General features: G+C 37.4%; 6 protein-coding genes across 8 annotated transcripts; 5 read left to right on the top strand and 1 right to left on the bottom strand.

The window, feature by feature from the left end:
• Nucleotides 7,118-9,402, top strand: LOC104734119 (serine/threonine-protein kinase HT1). 3 transcript variants are annotated; one of them, XM_010453629.2, is made up of 6 exons: nt 7,118-7,723; nt 7,803-7,938; nt 8,036-8,231; nt 8,368-8,492; nt 8,609-8,767; nt 8,860-9,402. In XM_010453629.2, exons 1-6 carry the CDS (start codon nt 7,566-7,568, stop codon nt 9,133-9,135), a joined length of 1,050 nt encoding a protein of 349 aa, XP_010451931.1. In that variant the 5' UTR covers nt 7,118-7,565; the 3' UTR covers nt 9,136-9,402. The 3 variants fall into 3 exon arrangements, with proteins under 3 accessions (XP_010451931.1, XP_019089924.1, XP_010451930.1); XM_019234379.1 differs by having other exon boundaries at nt 7,119-7,723; nt 8,857-9,402; XM_010453628.2 differs by having other exon boundaries at nt 7,120-7,723; nt 7,806-7,938; nt 8,857-9,402.
• On the top strand, nt 11,301-12,277 carry LOC104734118 (zinc finger protein 4). Its single transcript, XM_010453626.1, has one exon. It carries the CDS (start codon nt 11,585-11,587, stop codon nt 12,275-12,277), a length of 693 nt encoding a protein of 230 aa, XP_010451928.1. The 5' UTR covers nt 11,301-11,584.
• On the top strand, nt 12,877-13,639 carry LOC104734117 (non-specific lipid-transfer protein 10). The gene is made up of 2 exons (XM_010453625.1): nt 12,877-13,217; nt 13,337-13,639. Exons 1-2 carry the CDS (start codon nt 12,877-12,879, stop codon nt 13,344-13,346), a joined length of 351 nt encoding a protein of 116 aa, XP_010451927.1. The 3' UTR covers nt 13,347-13,639.
• LOC104734116 (RING-H2 finger protein ATL74) lies at nt 15,000-16,707 on the top strand. Its single transcript, XM_010453624.2, has one exon. It carries the CDS (start codon nt 15,169-15,171, stop codon nt 15,625-15,627), a length of 459 nt encoding a protein of 152 aa, XP_010451926.1. The 5' UTR covers nt 15,000-15,168; the 3' UTR covers nt 15,628-16,707.
• Nucleotides 18,181-19,646, bottom strand: LOC104734113 (leucine-rich repeat receptor-like protein kinase PXC2). The gene is made up of 2 exons (XM_019234422.1): nt 19,642-19,646; nt 18,181-19,582 (listed from the first exon to the last, which is right to left on the bottom strand). Exons 1-2 carry the CDS (start codon nt 19,644-19,646, stop codon nt 18,181-18,183), a joined length of 1,407 nt encoding a protein of 468 aa, XP_019089967.1.
• On the top strand, nt 19,865-20,982 carry LOC109128525. Its single transcript, XM_019235189.1, has one exon. The coding sequence runs from the start codon at nt 19,967-19,969 to the stop codon at nt 20,459-20,461; it is 495 nt and encodes a 164-aa protein (XP_019090734.1). The 5' UTR covers nt 19,865-19,966; the 3' UTR covers nt 20,462-20,982.

Below are 21,443 nucleotides of genomic sequence, written 5' to 3'. Positions count from 1 at the left end.
CGGACAACGCACTCCAGTCGAAGGCCTCTTCCAGCATCTTGATAGACGTATCCGAAACACCTGCTTAGCACGAGAGACAAATCCGAAGCTATGGGGCATGCTAGCGTACTGGTTCCAAAGGCTCTCAGCCTAACTTATCATCTTCTTTGCTCTTTCTCGCTTTGTAAAATCTTTTACTTTCTTTATTGTATCGGGTATGTTCAACCCGAATCTAGTTGTTGCTGAGACACTTTTTCTCTCTATTGTAATCATCCATAAATTATAAAAAATACTAGAAATTTTATTAAAAAAAAAATAATAATAATTTGTAATATATGTATATATATTTCTTTAATTGACAAAATAAAATATATATATTTCTTTTTGTTTCTGCAACAAATCTTGGATATTAAAGTTCGAAATAAATATTAGTATATACTATATACTAGTATAATATGTTTCTTTACACTGGTGGCCTGTGATATCTCCGTGTGATGTACCCCACCACTACGAATTTCAAAATCAGCAATTAGGACGATGTTAAATATTAACATAATGATTTTATGACTTGACTTTGCTCAAATATACCAACATACAATTAATTTATCTGTTTCCCACTAAAAAAGTATAATGGTCTAATTGGTTACGTAACCAAACCTCTAAAGAAAAGCTGTAAGCTGTTATGAAATAATACAAAACTGTAAGAAAGAATTATACATGAAAGTTGTACAAAAAAACTGAAAGTAAAACTTTTAATAAAGATTTTAGTAAACTTTTTGTGATCGGTAAAAATTGAAAGCGGTACCATTTGTAAAACTTTGTTTTGGTTACCAATCAAACCCATTATTTCACAACACAGTAAAAGAAAAATTGTGAATACTAATTTACGTGGACATTTATGATCCTTCGTAAGAAAAACGAACGAAGAGTATTTTGTTAGAACTGCGAGCGACGTCTCATAGACGCGTTTTCTATTTGGAATGGCATATAAAAGTTGTTTTTATTCTATTGTCTCTCCTTATTTATATCACTTAGCACCTCTTTTTAAGATAAAAGTTGTAACTAATCCACAAGGCACGACTTTCTTTTTTCGTGAAATATTTCTTTTTAAGTAGGACCATTTCTTAATTACACAAGATAGACAAGTACCTCTCTCTACACGTCAACGAATGTATTATTTCTGAGAAAAAAAGAAAGGAAAAAGAAAACTGGTACTGTATTAGATTTGTTAAAAAAAACGAGGATTAGGATTGAAATAGATATAGCAATCAAGCCGAATACATAGTTGCAAAAATAAAAATGGCGTAATTAAGAAAATACGCAATAACCATTGCCACGATTCAAATGTGTGAGATACTTCTGCATTAGTTTCAAAAATTCACAATCTTAACTAACTAGTTAAATTTAGTCATGTATGTAATTTTTAATTTTAACTAGTTAAATTTAGTTGATAATTATGAAGTAAATATACATTAGGATATCACTAGACCGGAAATGCCTAAACCTAACCTACTAATTTTAGGTTTCAATATTTTAACAAATAATCTGTGAGTCTGGTTAGTAACACAAAATTATGTAAGTTTTTTTGGGGATAATCTATTACATACAAAATAATGTATAACTATAGAAAGTAACGACACACAAACGCTGTACAAACCACAACCTTCACTTCATGTGGTTGATCTCACTATCTCTATGACTTTATGCTCAATTATCTTTGTACTAGCTTATTTAGTTGCATTTATTATTTTTATCCATGTTGTTATTTTGGGATGTTGTGGTTCATTAAGAATCTATCTATTTTGTATTGTTTTTCTACCATTTGATCATTGAAAGGCTTTTCCTAAAAACGAATTTCATGTCACCAATTTAATTAAATTTGATTTGCACGAAAAAAATATATTGAAAATAACATTTTAATAACGTTTATGATATTATTTTTATGATTAGTAACTTTTGAAACGGTACATTTTATCACATCAATACATAATCACTAATTAAAAACCTATCTTATACATATACACCTTCGTAAATTGAAGCTACGAGCTATATATATGCATTAAGTAGATTGGAAGACGGTTTATATACAAGTTATGTAAAATTATATTTATCCACGGGGACGTGTTATATGCTACTCATAAAAGAAGTTGCTCGAGTGCAACTGTGCAATGTAATAATGGCGCGAAGAATTGTCGGTGAGCCGCAAGTGTAGACTCGGTCAACGACCACTTAACCGAACTTGCCTTGCGATCCGACATTATCACACACCGGAGATTTTGCGTCTTGTGACCTTGTCTCTCCGCCGTCCAAATTCTCAATTTTCGAATTAATTTGTTGTATTATTACACTCTAAACACACCCAAAAAAATAAAATTACATTGGCTTTTCGTTTTGGAAGAAAGTCATTGAACTTCTCGGTCTCAATCGAACGGTTTTTTTGGGCTATTAATGCATGGTGGTACCTGCAGGTGTGGTGAGTTATTATAATAGCTAGTTCTACCACAATCATACGAACGAAACATATTTGGAATGCTTTCTTTTTCTTGTTCTTTTCTTCGTATTATATTTATATGGGTTAACTGGAAAGATTTAAAATCCGTGGTCTTATACTCTCGTAACTCGTAACAATGCAATGAAGATGACTTGACAAACATTAAGTCGTACCTAGCTAACATTATGTTTGTCTTTTTTAGGGTCCTCCTATATATTGTTAATTGCATAATTCCTATACTAAATCAACTTAACGGATATGGCCAACAACAAAATGGGTCACCAGTTACCACTTTGCACGTGTCATGTACTTCGTCTTCGTCCATTGTACATTAGAACTCTTGCTTTCTTTCTTCTATTTAATCATCCCATTCTGAGAGCAAGTTTCAGACATCTTATTCCACAAAATAACAAGAAACAAAAAAGGTAAGAAAAAAAAAACAGAATAACACAAGTAAACAAAAAAACAACTAATGCGGGCAAAGAAAATTAAAAAAAAAAAAAAAAAAGAAGAAAGAGGCCAGTCTTTTGTATTATGTTATTTATTATTTTACCTATCATCGCTGCGTCAATTGTCAAATCTTTATGAGATTTGATTCTTGTGTGAAATAATCACATTTTAAAATTATTTTCGTATTTATTTGGATAAAGACAATTACACAACTGAATGTGCCTATCACTTTTTTTTTTCTTCTCTCTTTTAAGTTAATCAATAATTATAAATCAAAATTTTGTTGATCCATGCTAGAATCAATTAATTCCATATGTCTAATTGCTACTCATTTAGTATGTGGTCACATGGATATGAACCCTTACACGAGAATTTACCTTGAGTTATCAAAAAAAAAAATTCATCACATTTTTCTACAAGATATATCAGTTATTTCTTCCATTCCAACTTGGAATTCAAAGATGTAGAACTTGTAGAGAATCAGTGTTGGTGTTGGGTTTCGACGATGTGGGGGGCCATAGAAAAATCTGCTAAAGAACGAAAGACAAGCCTGCTAATAGGCCTAACGCGAGTCCAAGAAGAGAAGACGATGAGTCAAGCTGGAGATAAAGTCAGGAGATCACGGGCGAGATTCGAAGAGGAGGTTTAACGAAAATTCGAGATTGTTTAGTTTGAATATTCGAAGCTTGTAAAGGGAAAAGATATATGTAACTTTATGCAACAAAAACAAAAAGAGAAAATACAAAATCCAGTTCGTCGTTCTTCATTATTTTTGTCGATTTACACCAAAAGTCTCCACATATATTATTTTACTCTCGAACTAATCTAGTTGTTGTTTCTTATATCAACAATCAGGAAACACTAAGCTAAACAATTTTTGGTCCCTTCCAAATCATAAAACTCTTGAAATTTTCAGATTTACGTTCATAGATTTCATATAATCATATTGTTAGTATGAAAAAGGATAATTAACTATATCATTATGACAGCGTAGAAATCCCATTAGAATTACTGAAACATTGTTATGCATACAAATAACGTTGGCAGCCATACTTTTACTAACATTTGCGATTTTCGTAATTTTAGGTGTTGTCTAAAAACTTACTATTATTATATTTAGAATCTTTCGATATTTTCTGCCACCGTACGTAGAGTTTTATATTATTTATAAAAACATAGAATGCACGTGTCTTTGGTACATCCATGCAAAACTTGTAACGAGAGGCGACGAAGACAGACAACACGAGGAAAAACCAAAGCTACATGTATTGGACCACTCATTTTTTCTTATAAATTCAATGTCTTTTGTTTTGTTGTTTCTGTTTCTGTTTCACACCGTAAACTAGAATATTTGCATGCAGTAAATATATTAAAATTTCGTTTTTAACAGGAAATTAATTAAGTTTGATTTTGTACAGAAAATCAGCAAATAATTTTTCCTTTTAACCTACAAACTAATAAAAAAAAAAAATTCAATTTCGAGTTATAATCCCATAAACTTAAAAAAGAAAACACTCGGTGATTGACTTGAGTTTTTCCTTACTAGTACCCAGTGGTACCCACCCTAGAAAGTAGAAAACACTCACTTTTTGTATATGTTGTTTAAGACCAAATTATTACTAGTATTTAAGAAGATCTTGTTGTTTATTTTCTGGTTCAACCGACACCTTTGGAATATATAAAAATCATTAATAGACTTTTTGCTGCCTAAGTTATTCAATTATTGGTTGAACAACCCATTTCTCTCCGCATTAAACAAATAATTGGTATGGTATTATAAACAAAATGTGCCATTTATAATTCAATAGTGCTAAATATCAAAACTTACGGGTTACCCTGGAATTACTAGCATATCTATATATGCAAAGTAGTGAGTTCACATAAAAACACTTCGCAGTCACAAATTTACAATTAAAAGTTGTTATCCATTGGTGTATTTTCTTTATTTTCGCCCTATCAAAATATGATGGAAAGTAAAAATCTCTATTAGAAAAAGTTTCTTCCACGTGAACCAATTCTTAATATAGGTTGTGCCATATTTTAAGTAGTACTTAGATAGTTAGATACTAATATTAGCCAGGAAAATATGACGTAAAGACCAAGTGGGTGGGTGATACTGAGACATCTTTGTTTTAACCACATCAGTCTCATATTTTCCAGCGACCAATCATTTATGAAAACAAACAAAAAAACATCAAATCACTCTTGTCGAAAAGATTGTGAATTCCATTCAGATCAAATATATCAGATCGTAGATGATTAAATAACGGCCAACGCACTTAGCCACAGTAACGTACAAATTAAAGAGGGAGACACTACGTTTGTATAATTGTATTGTACAGACATAGAAAGTTCTATAAAACAAGTACAAAGAAATAATATCGAGGTATTAAATTAAAGAGAGATGATTCGTTCCTTGTACCTTCAACAAATTAACTTTCGTTACGGTAGTTTGTATACGCCATTCTCAACCGCCACGAAGAAGAGACAACGGACACGAGTATAATTGTACCATCCGTAAAACCCAGAACGTCTTAAATAAATATGGCTCTAGTTTTTGTTATTCTCAACAATTAGTTTAATTAGAAAAGTTTTCTAGATTATCCAACACATGATGGTTTATCTAGATGTCTAGATGTCTAGATGTCATGTGTTGGATAATGTAGACAACTTTTTTTTTTTTTTGTCAATCTATCTAGACAACTTTTCTAAGTTTCAAAGATTAGTATGGACTTGGTTTTATAAATCAAACCCATGACATAAAAGTGAAACCCAAATATGTTTAAATCATATTGGGCCTGGCTGTCCATTAATGGTAGTAGAAAATAATGCTAAAATAGCAATAACCCAAGAGGATGATGATACACGTATTGGCGTAGTAGGAGGACCCGACCCCAAAGATGCGTAGTAAAGAAGAGACTCACCCAACTCGTGCGTTTTTTCTCCTAAACTCCAAAAAGTACTAGTGCTGGGCACCGACGGGTACCCTTGTATTTTCTTATACCTTTTATCCGACCTGACCCTAACGGATAATAGAAAAAATTACTCATACTCGATCTTTAAATAACGGGTATCCGGTAAAAAATAGTTGATCCTTTAATTATCTGACTCTTTACTTTTACCCGGAAAAACGAGTATCCAGTAAAAAAAATTGTCAATAATCGCAATAATAATTTCATATTCCGAAAAAGGAAAAATTCATAAATGTACCCAACATATAGTTCCAAAAATAATAAAATTGCAAACTTTAAGATAAAAGTAATATATAATTCAATTGGACGTCGTATATATCATATCAGCTAGGCTAAGTTGAACTTAGGCTTTAACTTTAACTCTATAATATATTTATAAATTAATATTAATAAATAATAATAATACAAAATATTAAAGGGTATTAACGGGTCATGTAACAAAACGGGGAAAGGAACAAAGAACGGGATGGGTATTGAAAACTAAACTAATACCCTATACTCATCCCTTACTCATGGGTAATATAATTATAATATCCTTTACTCGACCCTAAAGGTACAGATACCTTTTTTAGGACGGATACAAACCGAATAATGGGTCGAATATGGGTAACGGATATTAGTGTTCAAGCCTGATAAAAACAATTTCACGTGTGAAACTAAAAACTTTAATTTATTCCACCACTAACCGTACGTACCCATTTGGTGGGTCATTGGAGTCTCTCTCTCTCTCTCGCTCTCACCCGCCCAAATAAGACACGTCGCGTCTAACACGTGGCATAAGTGCATAGGTCAGTTTTCGGAGAACAATAAAATCAAAAGATTCGAAACAAATGTCGCATTAAATAGGAATGTATGGACCTGATTGTTGGATAATATGTAAAGGAGGCATGGCAAGCACGACGACGACTGACCTTACTAATTAGGAAATTTAATCCCCAAGACAAAAAAATCCCCATATTTACTTAGCCGACTAACTAATACTATACTGTATGTATATATGTGACCGGTACAATACACATCCTCCTCCTCCTGGGGGGGGAGACTTAAAGAATGTCCAACTCAACACGTGTCGTCATCTTATAATTTGATAACAAAAAAACATTACTTCTTTCATTTTATATTAATTATTTATTTTTTTTAAAAAGAAACAAAAGAATACAATACAGTAGTTGCTTTTTTTTTTTTTTTTTAGTTTGGTTTTTTAGTTTGGTTTTTTTTGATTGGGTAAGCAAAAGCCCCAAAAGAAAAAAAGCAGAGCAAAGGCGTCTTCTTCTTCTTCTCCATTGGCTTGCTTCGTCTCTCTCTTTACTTTACTATTGAGGAAACAAAAATCCTCATCTCGCCCGGAGAAAATAGCTCTGAGAACTGCCTCTCTCTCTCTCGCTCTCTCTCGCTCTCTGTGTCCCTCTTCTCTTCCTTCTTGAGGAGAGATAAATATATAACAACGGTGGTGGTGGTACTCTTTCTCTTTTACGATTCATTCTTCTGATTGGATTATTATTTCATAGGCTCATCCTGCGGTTTTATTCCTTTTTGGAGCTTTTTGTAGTCTAGTCTTATTACAGGAGATTCAATTAGATTTTGGAACTAACCAACTTAAGGTTCTTGTGATTTGGATGGTTTTGGATTAGAAGGGGTTTTCATTATTGAATACAGTACATAAATAAATAAATATGAGTGGCGGCGATGATGAGACTAGTAGTCATCATCATCATAATGGATCATCGTCGGGGGCTCTGACGATTGACCAAAGTCTGCTTCTCGATCCCAAATTATTGTTCATCGGCTCCAAGATTGGCCAAGGCGCTCACGGCAAAGTCTACCAAGGAAGGTCTCTCTCTTGATCATCTTCTTCTTCAGTTGCTTTCAATTTAATTTAATTTAAATAAATTATTTATCCCAACCACCAGCAGGTATGGTAGCGAGATTGTTGCTATCAAAGTTGTCCACCGCGGCACCAAACCTGATGAGAAATCTTCCCTCGAGAGCCGTTTCATCCGCGAAGTCAATATGATGTCCCGAGTTCAACACCCTAATCTTGTCAAGGTCTCTCTCTTTCCCTCCCTGGTTTCTTTTTAGTTTCTTTCTTTTCAAAAAAAAATCTAAAAAAAAAAAAAAACAATTGGGAAACCCTTTTTGGCAGTTTATTGGAGCCTGCAAAGACCCTCTCATGGTGATAGTGACTGAGCTGCTCCCAGGGTTGTCCCTCCGTAAATATCTTGCCACCATCCGTCCTCAGGTGCTCCATCTCCCTCTTGCTTTGTCCTTTGCCCTTGACATTTCCCGCGCCTTGGACTGCTTACACGCCAATGGTATCATTCACCGAGACCTCAAACCTGGTATGTATGTTTGACTGTCTGACTGTCACTCTCTCCTAGCTTCGTTTTTCACAACAACAACAACAACAAAAAAAAAAACAAAACAAAACAAAACTTGCGTTCTTGATTGGTTATGGTTGTTGTCCTCCTGTCCCAGACAACTTGTTGCTCACGGAGAATCACATATCCGTCAAGCTTGCCGATTTTGGGCTTGCTAGGGAAGAAACCGTTACAGAGATGATGACCGCTGAGACTGGGACTTACCGTTGGATGGCTCCTGAGGTCTGCCCACTCCCGTCAGTCTTGTACATCATGGTTCACATTTTACATTCTGCCCTCCTGCATTAACATTGTCACCACCATGCATGTATGTATGTATGTCTTCATGTCATCCGTAGCTCTACAGTACTGTGACCCTTCGCCAAGGAGAGAAGAAGCATTACAACAACAAAGTTGATGTCTACAGCTTTGGTATCGTCCTATGGGAGCTTCTCACTAATCGGATGCCGTTCGAGGGCATGTCCAACCTTCAAGCCGCCTATGCTGCAGCATTCAAGGTTTGTACCCCTGTGTTCTTTGAGCTATATTGGAAACCAACCTCTTCTTCTTCTTCTTCTTCTTTACATATTTCTTCAACACATTGCAGCAGGAGAGGCCAGGAATGCCAGAAGGTATGCCTCCCAGTCTCGCGTTCATAGTGCAGTCTTGTTGGGCAGAGGACCCAAACATGAGGCCTAGCTTCAGCCAAATTATCAGACTGCTCAATGAGTTCCTCCTTACCCTCACTCCTCCCCCTCAGCCTCTGCCTGACCCTCACACCAACAGGACCAACAGCGGAGCTATCACTGAGTTCTCCAGCCGCGCAAAGGGAAAATTTGCCTTCATTCGCCAGCTTTTTGCTGCTAAGACGAACAGAAACTCTTAGGTACGTACCATGAAGAGATCTTCGTCTTCGCCCCTGCCCCTGCCACTGCTTTGGTGAATACATGACTTAAGCAGAGAAGTACAGGGTTAGACTTACGTAGCACTCACTTCTTCTTCTTGTCAAGTGACTAACTTTGGTGTATCAGCTTCACACGCCAAACTAATCTAGTCAAATGTTAAAACCTATGATTATCTTTATAGATACTCAAAACACTTGTGGATGATGTGATCAACTATGTATATTATCTACTTTATACGTTTTATACTTTTCGAATTTCTCAGAGAAACATGCAGCCCCTATGTGCATTCCATAATGGCCATAGAGAATATCTAATTTAAAAAAAAATATATATTAAAACTATGAAAAAAACGAAGAATAGAAAGTGATTCTTATATATTACTAACATTAATGTTCTCTAAATAAAAATATCATTATATTAAATGTTAAAAAATATTTATATTCATTTTTAACATCGACATAAATTTATATTCGCAAATCAGTAGTATCTTTACAGTTTACACATATATATATATATAGATATGTATATGTATCCCTTTATAATTCGTTAATGTATACTATAGAGTTTGTTTATCATTAGATATACTATATTTACACAAATATATATTTTGACAAGTTTGTATTCAAAAACTGTTAACTAATTTTAAAATGTACTTGCAACTCTATAATGCAGATAATAGTAAACATATTAATGTACAAGTGATTTTCTGTAGATTAGTGGCCATTTTTATGTTTTACACTACAATATGTTTTTTTTTTTTTTTTTACTTTTAGATATTCTAACCTTTTTTGAAACTGTGTTGATGATTAATATTCTTTTGACTTAGTTTAAAACCTTTTTTATGCGCTGATAGTTTTGAAAAATGACATTGGCATACGTAAACAAAATTATATCGGTACAAATCTTTTGACAAAGTAGAAAATTTTAAAGCTGACAGTATATTATAATAAATGGGTTGAAATGACTTGATTGTATTTTATAGCAAAAACATAAAGATTTTCCATTTCAACAAAACATCCAGCTAAGTAGTGTGGAAAATAAATAAATGTAACAGATCTTTGAATACTAAGAGGGGGTATTGGTTTGAGATTTAAAGAGAATTTTAATGACTTTATAAGTTTTGTAAAATATGTTGTTATTCAATCAAGACTTTATAAAACTCTTTTAAAATTTGGTGTTATTAGTTGTGGATTTGTAAAAAGTTGTCTAAAATCTTAATAAATATAGTGTTATTGGATTAAGAGTTTTATAAAGTCATTAAAAGTTTTATGTTATTCAATTAAAACAACAGAATCTTGGATTGTTAATAAATTTAAATATTATGTTATTGTTTGAGATTTTATATCATTTCCTTCCTAACAAAAATGATGAAAATTCTTTCATCAAATAGAGAGATTGTGAATCATAGAGTCCATGACTTTTTGTTGTTCTTTTGTTGAAAATGAAAACGTGAGTTTTTTTGGAATATATATTCATAGTTTGCTCTGTCCTCATCTCTTCGATTCTTCTCTCAGATTCAACATATCTTTATATCAACCTTTTTGTTACGCATTGGGTAGAGAGAAAAAATTTTCAATTATGTGTTCGGTGGTTAGTTCATATCAACTAACCTTAACACTAAATCTCAATTATGTGTTCGGTGGTTTATGAAAGTCATCGTGGTGAAACATTGTGTTGTGAGGATATATATTCATAACTTGCATAAACCATCGTGGTGAAATTATGTGTTCGGTGGGTCTAGTTGTAAGGAAAACGAGAGAGATAAATAATAGATTTTTTTTTCACAGAAATGTTGAATAAACAAAAGAATATTGTGTAATATTTGTCTAGATATTACAAGATTTTTTTTACAAGATTTTTTGAGAGATTTTAAGATAATAACGAAAGTTTCTATTTGAATTTTAAAACAAAAGATGAGTAAATGCAACTTGCTTAATCTTGGTAAACTAAAGATTCAGAAGAAAAAAAAACCAAGAGTGGACTTATGTTTCCTAACAAAAAATATGACACATATATATCGTATTAATATCTTCAAATTAAGAAAGTGTAAATTGAAACCGACGGAAGTTAAAGAAAATATTACCAAATAAAGAGAATGATTGATAATCTACAAAGTAGAGAGAAAAGGAAATTAAGAAAAGATGCAAATTAATGGGAAAGAAGAAAAGTGATAAGAGGCAGAAATCTTGAAGGAGATATATAAAGAATCAAAGGCATAAGGCAAAAAATAGTGTCAATAAGCCGTTTCCTTGAATGTTACTTTCTAAAATTGGGATTCTCTACCATAAGTATGAAGATTTTTTTGACATTAATGATTAGCCCTATTGAACAATTAAATACAAGCACCCCATCGATCTTGTTCATCATCATATTATTCTTCTTACACAAACAAACAAACAAACACACAAATCTCTTTTGTTCCTTTGACCAATGGAACTCAACCTCTCTACGCCCACATCATGTTCCTCCAGCAGCATCTCGTCATCTTCGCATGAGATCATCCCCAGGAGCAAGGGGAAAATGAAAGAGAAGATTGCGGCTGAGCCAGCGGTGGAGACTCCGCGTCTAGAGTTCCGCTTCCTGTTCGACGAGAATATAAGAAACTCTGGCTTTGGAGGAGTTTTAGATGATGAGGCACAAGGGGCGAGGAACGATGCTAAAGCGAGGGTGTTTGCTTGCACCTTCTGCAAAAAAGAGTTCTCTACGTCGCAAGCCTTGGGAGGACATCAAAACGCTCACAAGCAAGAGCGATCGTTGGCTAAAAGGCGTAAGGAGATGGAAATAAACTATCCTGGACTCTCCTTCTACAGCCAGTACCCGCCGTCAAGTGGTATTTCCTACAACGGCAGCAGCTCCTCGCAATACGATCTTCGGGTTCGTTACAATCCTAACATTGCTAAAACTAAGCAGCCCTTTCCTTTCAACGTCTTCAGATGTCGACTTGGATACAGAGGGCTTAATATCCCTCTGCTCTCTCACCTCCCGGTTCCACAGACTGACGATTTGTCCAAAAACTTGATTGCAAACCTAGAGGGCAACGTTCACGTGCAAGGCGAGGAAAAAGATCAACCGGACACTGATACTTCCAACGATTCTGATTTAGACTTGTCTCTCAAGCTATAGATTTCTTTTTTTCTCGGCAGGGTTAAATTTTATTAGTTGTTCCTTGATTCTGCATTTCTTTTTTCTTGTTTTTTTTTTTTTTTTTTTTTTTTTTTTTTTTTTTNAAATATCGTAATGTTAAAGCTTATATTACTATTTTTTAAGTATTCTACTTGCAAAAAAATAAATAAAAACTGATCATTAGAAATTTAAAAGCGTTTTATATTAACGATCTCGAATTTCAAAATTTAAAAGCGTTTTTTTGTGTAAATAACAGCTTTATATATATGATAACTAAATACTGTAATATATGCGAGATTAATCCTTTGAATATTAGAAATAGAACCAGTTATTATCATTTACGAATTGGATTGTGTATACAGATATGGATGCAAGTTATTAACTTCAGAGAGATTTTGTGATGCAGTTAAAACTTGTTTAGGATGAAACAAAAGTCATCTCTTGGGATTGGAGATTTAGTGGGTGAAGGTTGCATTCAGCATTGACTCCTCCCCTCAACCACCAACCATACTCTTTTCTCTTCCGACGTTATATAAACCTCTTTCTCACTACGTACTAAGTAGTACTAAGCAACAGAGTAAGAAGAGAGAGAGAAAAAAATGAAGAGAGTTGTGCTACCGTTATGTCTGCTTCTTGTTTCCATCCTTTCAAGGGGTTCTGAAGCAGCGGTGTCTTGCAACGCGGTAGTGGCCAACCTTTACCCGTGCGCTGTGTACGTGGCGCAGGGAGGAACCATTCCGGGCAGCTGTTGCACTGGCATCAGGATGCTCAACGGACAAGCAAAGAGCGCATCAGACAGGCAAGGTGTGTGTCGCTGCATCAAGTCTGCGTTGGGAGGAGTGTCTTACTCGTCAAAGAATCTCAAGAATGCTGCCACTTTGCCAGCCAAGTGCGGTGTCAAACTTCCTTACAAGATCGACCCTTCCACCAACTGCAACAGGTAAAAACAATACACGTACATGCTTTCACAGTTGAGTTTACTACCCTGTTAATTATAAAGACATAAAAAAAAAAAAAAACTTATATGTATGTAATCAGTCATATATACATCTTATACAGCATTAAATGAGAGAAAGAAGCTGCTGCAAGAGCAAAAAGACCAAGAATAAAGGACATGTGTTTTGTCTAATGTAGTCGGAGTTTAACGCTTTCCCTCTACTATTTTACTAAACTGATCTATCTTGACCAAGACAGAGAGTGAGTGTTCCAATCAAGTATACTTTATACTTACCATTACCAATCTAAGTTGAATCAAATACAGTATCTTACATCTTTTTTTTTTAATAATAACTTTTCCTGTTATTCACGCAAATTAAGTCTTGATTGATTTTATTTCTTCGTGATTTTTGGTATTTGAATCCAAACCCTACAAAACAAACTAGAAAAAAAAAAATGGTAAGAGTCCCGGGGGAATTTCTTGGCTCCTCTTAGCCGCCAAGGGGGTAATTGGGCCCTGGATTTGGAACGTCAAGTAAGTAAATGGGCCTGCAGATTTTGTAATCATCATCGACGCGTCAACGAATCCATGGATACACTCTTTTTGTGAGAGAGAGAGAGTAAGTAAGTTGTGATAACGAGACAAGAGTGAGTTGTTTCCTTCCTAACGTAGGCTTTACAAAAGCAAAAACAAAACTTGTTGTGATAAAAAAAATCATTGTGGCTTGCCTGCCGACTCCGGGAATAAACAACAAACATAATCAGACTCTTCTAAGATTGTTTTAGTTTTGTCATTTTGCAGTTTTGCTTTCTAATCATAAACTTTAATTCCCACTTTAAAGTTTCAAATTTTTATTTTATTCTTTTAGGACATAACAAAAAGATAATGACATATGATGTTATCTTTCACTAGACTAGTCAATTTACACAATGGTATTGTAGAACCTAGTCATAAATAATAATATGTCACCAAGACATCAATCGAACTCTTTATTAGCTATGTTGTAAAATTGAGTACCCAAATTTCGTGGGAGTGAGTTACACAAACCTGTTTCGGCTTTGTATAATAATAAAACCCAATAATTGAGGTGACACGGACGCTGGTATGCTGATGCTGATGCTGCTGCTGCTGCTGCGTGGTATATATATATATATATATATCATTGAAAATGTGAGTGTAAAGAGTGAGTGAGTGGGGGGTTGTTGTTGTTGTTAATGTTGTGATTCACCAAATAGTTTGTTGCCACTTCTGATGATTTCATTCATCCTTAAGAAAGATTGTTTTATTCTTGGTGCTTTCTTTGCTGTTGCATTATTTTTACACCTCTATCACCTGATGAAGAAGAAACAACCAACAAAAAAGAGAACCAAAATCTCTTTAATTAGTCTTTCAAAAAATAAATTTCATGCGATCTGATCTGAGGGGGGACCCAAAACTTGAAACTGACGTATATTTAAATTATTAATAAATGAAAGTGATTTTGATTATCAATTTATCATATATGTATAAAGGAATTATATCTTCTCTCTTTCAGAGACAAACAAAATATCTTCCAAGTGCCGAAGACCAGAATCTGTGTAATAATTGTCTTCTTCTCTCTCACTTGTGATTTTTTGTTTTTCATCCATAATTACTTCTCTATAATATTGTGCAAATCCACACATAATATATAGCCAAAAAGAAAGAAAACACACAAAAAATTTAACAGATAGGACGAAAGGTCCCCACTTTTGTATTAAAAGATAACCACAAAACCGCGCTGTGTGTGTGAGAGAGAGAGAGAGAGAGAGAGAGAACGACAAATCACAAAAAAAAAAAAGGGTAAGTAGTTAACCCAACCTGCTTGGGAGTCCTTCTCTTCCTCGTTATCATTACGTCTCTCCCACACCACACATACACACACAATATTTTTGAAGAAGCTGAGAGAGACACACCAATTGTCAATTGACGCCTAATGCATCGACTGCTGCTGCTGGATTCCCACGGCGGTAGCGAGACGAGCAGCAGCGGCGGAGATGGGTACCTGAGGGACATGAACTTCGACGCAAACATGGTGATCATACTCGCCGCTCTTCTCTGCGCTTTGATACTAGCGCTCGGTCTGAATTCTATCCTCCGGTGCGCCATGGGATGCGGTTTCGGGTTATCATCATCTGGGGCGACGACGATGGCCGCCGACAGAACTGGACTAAAGAAGCGAGAGCTGAACAAGTTTCCTGTAGCTGCGTACGGGTCTAGCCTTGTGAATATAGCGGCTACGGAGTGCGCCATCTGTTTGGGTGAATTCTCCGACGGCGAGAGAGTCCGTGTTCTGCCCCCGTGTAATCACAGCTTCCACATGTCTTGCATCGACACCTGGCTTGTCTCTCACTCTTCCTGTCCTAATTGTCGCCATTCACTCATCCCTGCATAAAATGATTGGTGGTGGTTACGTTACTCCACTACTACTACTACTACTAGTAATTAAGTAGTAACTCCTCCATCACTAATTACTAGTAAAACTAGCCCTAGTAGAGTTAAATAAACACACACTTCATTATTATTCCTAATTTTGGTAGCTTATTATTGTTGTTAGTACTTTAGTGCTAGTCAGTCTTCTTCTTCACTTGTTGTTGTAGTAAATTAGTAAATCAGATACTTGCTGTTGTTAGTAGCGTTTTGTTTATGCGTTGTTTTAAATATTTTTAAAGATTCGAAACCCGAACGAATGAGGCCCACCTTGTTTGGGTCTATTCAAGTATTCAAAAAGCCCATCTTGTTTTTTTTTTTTTTTTTTTTTGTTATTGTTGTTTTTGTGTATGTGTCGGTCGCCCTAATCGACGAGTGAGTGAGTGAGTGAGTGTCTAGTGATGATGATGGGTGGTGGTGAGTCTGAAAAGCAGAGGTCGGTGGTGCTGTGGAAGCTTAAAGTTTGTGTGAGAGCCGAACGTTTCAGTTTGAAGCTCAATCTACGGAACAGGCTCTCTTCTTGGAAGCTTCACCGGTTCTCATTCGTCCTAAGATTCCAAAATCATCATCTCAAAGTGGATTCTCAATCCAAACCCGATCGCGTCAGATTCATCCGGAGTCTTGCTATCTTCCGTAGGCGGAGGCGGAGAGAAGCTGTGGATGCCAAGAAGCTCATGGAATTGATTTGGAACGGAGCGGTGGTAGTGGCAAAGAAAGCAAGAGGCGTGGGTGCCGCCGTAACTCTGTTCATCATCGTTGCCAATTATCTAATGCCATGGATCAAGTTGAGCACCGAACCGTTCCAATTATATTAGGTTATGCTTTGGTTTGGTATTAACTAAGTAAAAAAAGGCATTTCAATGAATTGTTTGTTCCACCGAAATAAATTCAAGACCGGAGAGAAGCCAAACAATGCATTTTTGGTTGGCTAAACAGAAATAAATAGCTGTTTGGGTGTGTAAATCATCCCCTGTTATGTTATATGCTTGTGGGATTTATTCAGTGTTATCTCTTGTTTTGTTTTAATAATTAATGCCTTCAAACTTAGAGACCAAGCAATTCAATTACAAAGACGGCTCTCACTTTGTTTTGGTGGTGGACACGAGAGCGGGCAGTGTGTGTGTGACAACTTGGAAACTGGTAACCTCTCAGTGAGGCAAATAGAGTGAGTGTGAGGAAATGATTAGTTGAGTGGAATGCAGAGAATTGTCACAGACACTCCAAGGTCGTTCACCGCTCGCTAAATTACAAATGTTTGGATCTTTGCATTGACTTAGAGAACCACGGCCCAAGTGTTGATGTTGGTCCATTACTCCCAAATCCGCAATTGCATATATTTTCTTATAACATACATTACGAACCAAAGCCTTTTGTTGGGGAAATGTTAACTAGCCGAAGGTGCCTTTGAGACTGGAAGCCAAAAAGTGCAAAAGGTAGAACAATAAAAGTTGTAATGGGGTTTTATATTGTAACGTAAACTAAAAGAAAAAAAAAAAAGTATGGAATAATACTACTAAACTACTGGACTACTTCGTATATAGTAATATGCTTTTAGTGTCGTCTAACGAGGAGAATAAAGTGGAGACCCGACATGAGAAAAGCGAAGACATAATGATATTTATAAATGCACTAAAATTTTGAGAAATGTTTTAGGGTGATTGCGTCTCATATCTGAATCGTCTGCTATAGTCTACATTTAAGGTAATTTACGTTGCTCCTGACCACCATGTGTGATGATGAGTAAATGAATTGCATGGCTTAAATAAATTGAGTGTATGCACATTACCTTACAAAAATTAAATGAAATTAAAAAAAAGTTTTGAGAGAAATGAAAATGAGATGTGAGTAAAGTGTGTGGGGCACTCCATAACTATACAATCATGAAAGCATTACAGAAAAAGCTCAAGCTTGGACCCTTTGGGACTTTCACTTCACAATGGTGGACTTCTCTTTTCCCTTTTGTTTTTTGCTTTATGGAAAAGAACAATCAAAAAGCCAAGGAATGATTATTACGAACATAAAATTAAAATTTGTGACGACAGTGTGGAACTCTGACTAAAAATGCTTAGTGCGCCCGACTGACTTTATATTCTGAGTAAATGCTTAGTGTGTTGATTAGAATCATGTTTTATTACTTCTTTTTTCGCATCATGCTAACTGTAAACAGCAATGTGTTTACAGATTCAAAAAAAAAAAAAAAAACAGGGCATAGCACACCGAGAAACCTTAACAGTTAACACAAAGGCTTCAGTTCAAGAAGTTAGTCATATACTATGGAATAAAGGGTTCCTTTGACCAACACTCTTTTTAGAGTTACAAAAGTTTCTCGTTTGAATCTACTTAATGAACCAAATCTTCAACATTGTGATTGTTATGAAACCAAGTGTAAAGATTCACAACTTAACACTGGTGAACTCACAAGAAAAAACCACTTTTCTCAAAAATGAAGACGAAAGCTATATTATGAAAACTGAAGAAGGAATGAAAGAAATACAAGGATAGATTGATTCGTTATGAATCACTCTAAGTCATGAGAGGGGGGACACTGTATCAGCTCTAATATCTTCACGACTTCCTCCATATCCGGCCTATTCGACGGCACTTGGGACCCACATACCAAACCTAGTTTAATCGCCGGTATTGCCTCCTCCGCTGGAAAATTCCCTCTCAACCGAGGGTCAACGCACTCCTCCACTCTCCCTTCTTCTAACCTTTCTCTCACCGTCTCACAGAGAACCACGACATCATCCTCCGCGTACTCCACCGGCCTCTTTCCCGTCACCACCTCCAGCACCAGGATCCCAAACCCATAAACATCGCACTTGTCGGTTATCTTGACTGTTCGGCATGCAAACTCTGGGGCTGTGTACCCCAGTGCGCTCTGTACCTTGCCGCTCAAGACGCACCTATCTAGTGCCGAAGCCAACAGCCTGGCCAGCCCAAAGTCAGAGACCTTAGCCTCCCCTGTGGCGTCTACGAGCACATTAGTTGCTTTCAGATTGTAGTGAGTGATGTTACTGCCATGCAAATAAGCTAGACCTCTGGCTATCCCTAGAATGATGCTGAAGCGTTGACGCCACGTTAGGCAAACACTCTCGTCTCCGTGGAGATGTCTGTGCAAGCTTCCACCAGAAACAAACTCGTGGATCAGGAGCTGCAGCGATTGCGTCCAGTAGTACCCTTTCATCTCCACCAGATTATTGTGCCTCAGCTTCCCGAGTTTTCTCATCTCTCTCTCGAATTCCTCCTGCGACTTCATTAGACCCGACACTGTCAGTTTCTTGACTGCCACAGGACGACCGTCTTGGAGATTCGTCTTGTAGACCACTCCGAACCCACCACGTCCCAGCTCGCAGTCCTTGTTGAGCAACGCATCAGCGCCAGTGGTGTCAAAGACGTCGGCTTCGCCAGAGAACATCACCAGCTTTCCGAATTCTTGATGATCTTTTCTGGGGGAACAGCTGAAGGTTTCTCCAACAGACAGAGCAAGAGCAGCAGCTGCATTGTGACGAGAAACACTAGCTCGGGCGTGGACGTTGAGGAGAGTGACGGCCACGACCCCAAAGGCAATGAAGGCGGCTGCGCCAATTGCAATGAGGGCAGATATGCTGAGAACGCTCTTCCTGATCTTCCCGGTGAGAGGTGGGCCATTGGTTGGATTGGAGGAGTTGGGGTTGAGGACGATTGGTTTTGGATGGACAGAGAGACATGAGCGATTCACAACGGAGCCACAGAGGGATGGGTTTGCGGTGACGGCAGAGAGAGGGATGGTGTTGAAGAAAGCTCCAGCTGGCAGCTCCCCTGTGAGGCTGTTGTGGGAGATGTTGAAGGTCAAGAGATGCGAAAGTTTCTCTATGTCTTTGGGTAAGCTTCCCGAGAGGTTGTTTCTGGACAGGTCAACGTACTTGAGGTTGCTCAAACTGCCAATGCTCCCCGGAATCACACCGGATAGTTCATTATCTGACAGATCTCTGCACACCACATTATATACTAGACATTATTTTGTATTTTACTGAGAGAGATGTCATGAGCATGACAGGTCTTATATAATATGTAATACAACAACGACAAGACAGTTTGAGAGCATGAAGAAGAAGTAAAGTGACTTGTGGTTTAGGGTACAGCGAGCTTACATTGCGTTCAAAGCGGAACAGTTAGAGATCTGTGGCGGAATGTGACCGGAAAGGCGATTTCTCTGCAGATTAAGTTGTTTCAAGGAGACGGCTCCTCCGATCTCACAAGGAACGGTTCCATTGAGAAGATTACTACTGAGATCGAGAACCTCAGCGGCTTTTAGTCCTCCGATGGCGGTGGGTATGGAACCGAAGAGGGAGTTGGTGGAGATGTTCAGGTGCACCAAACTTGTGAGGATCCAGATGTTAGACGGTAACTCACCGGAAAAGCTGTTTGAAGAGAGATCGAGGACCCGGAGAGCTGGAAGGAAGGCAACGATACTAAGGGACGAACTTTGGGTGAACATCCACTTAAGCACGTCTCCGGTGAATGAGTTCTTGCTGACATCAATGGAGATCAAGTTGGAGCAGTTGGAGATGGTCTGCGGGAGCTCCCCAGCGAGCATGTTAGAGGATAGGTTGAGTTCCTTGAGAAACTCGAGATTGCCGAGGGAGAAGGGGACATTGCCGGAGAAGTTGTTCCCAGAGAGATCAAGAGTCTCGAGGGACGCAACGTCGCCGATCCAATCAGGGATATCTCCGGCCAGAGAGTTACCTCGCAGTCGGATAGAGGTGCAAGAGGAGCTGATCGTTTTCATAGAATCCGGAAGATTCCCAGACAAGTAGTTGTCACTGAAATCAAGCGACTTTAGGGAAGAGCAGCGTCCCATGTCGGAAGGAAGGTCACCGGAGAACCAGTTTCTGGAAAAGTTGATGAGGCGGAGATCGTAGAGGGCGGAGAGACCGTCGGGGATGTCTCCCTGGAGGAAATTGTCAGAGAAATCAAGAGACTTTAAGCTCTTGAGGGACCCCCAGATATCTCGAGGTAGTCTCCCAGAAAGATGATTGCTTGAGAGGTTGAGATGGGTGAGAGTGGAACAGTAGGTTAGGGAGAGAGGGAGGGGACCTGTGAGTTTGTTGTTGGCGAAAGAGACGGAGCTCAAGGACCCGCATTGCTCGAAGAACCCCTCAGGGATCCGACCCGAGAGATGATTCCCGCTAAAGTCGACGACTTGGAGGCTGCCGAGGTGAGGGAACTCGGGGTTTATGGTTCCGGTGAGGTTGTTGTTGGAGAGGACCAAGGCGCGGAGGAACTGTAGACGGAGAAGGCCACGGCCAATGTGACCGGAGAGAGAGAAGGCGTCGAGTCGGAGCTCCGTGACACGATTGGTGGCAGGGTCACAAATGCAACCGACCCAGTTGCAGGGGTCGTAGTCCTCCGAGTTCCAGGAAGCGAGCTTTGAGAGAGGGTCGTCCAGTCCAGCCTTGAAAACGATGAGACCCAAAACGTCGTCGTTGAATGTCGGGTCTGCCGTGACTGAAACGGCCAGGAAGAGAAAGATGCTGAGTGAAACGGCGTCCTTCAACATTGATGATGATGCGACCGACCTGAGGAAAACAGAGGAGTTTTATTGAGTTTTTAACATACATGAGAGAGAGACATAAGGAAGGAAGAAAAAAAAGATGGAAGAAGAAGACAGAGGAGTTTGAAAGGGTTTTGAATAGAGAGCAAAGAGTAAAAGGGAAGGTAGAGAGAGCATTAATAATGGTGGACTTAAGATAAGACCCCAAAAGTGTTTTTGGTTTAATATTCCTTCCTCTCTTCTGT

This window comes from Camelina sativa, chromosome 13 (genome assembly GCF_000633955.1).
Source record: "Camelina sativa cultivar DH55 chromosome 13, Cs, whole genome shotgun sequence".
Classification (NCBI taxonomy): Eukaryota; Viridiplantae; Streptophyta; class Magnoliopsida; order Brassicales; family Brassicaceae; genus Camelina; species Camelina sativa.
The sequence above is the reverse complement of the archived record's forward strand: the minus strand, read 5'-3'. Positions and strand labels throughout refer to the sequence as shown.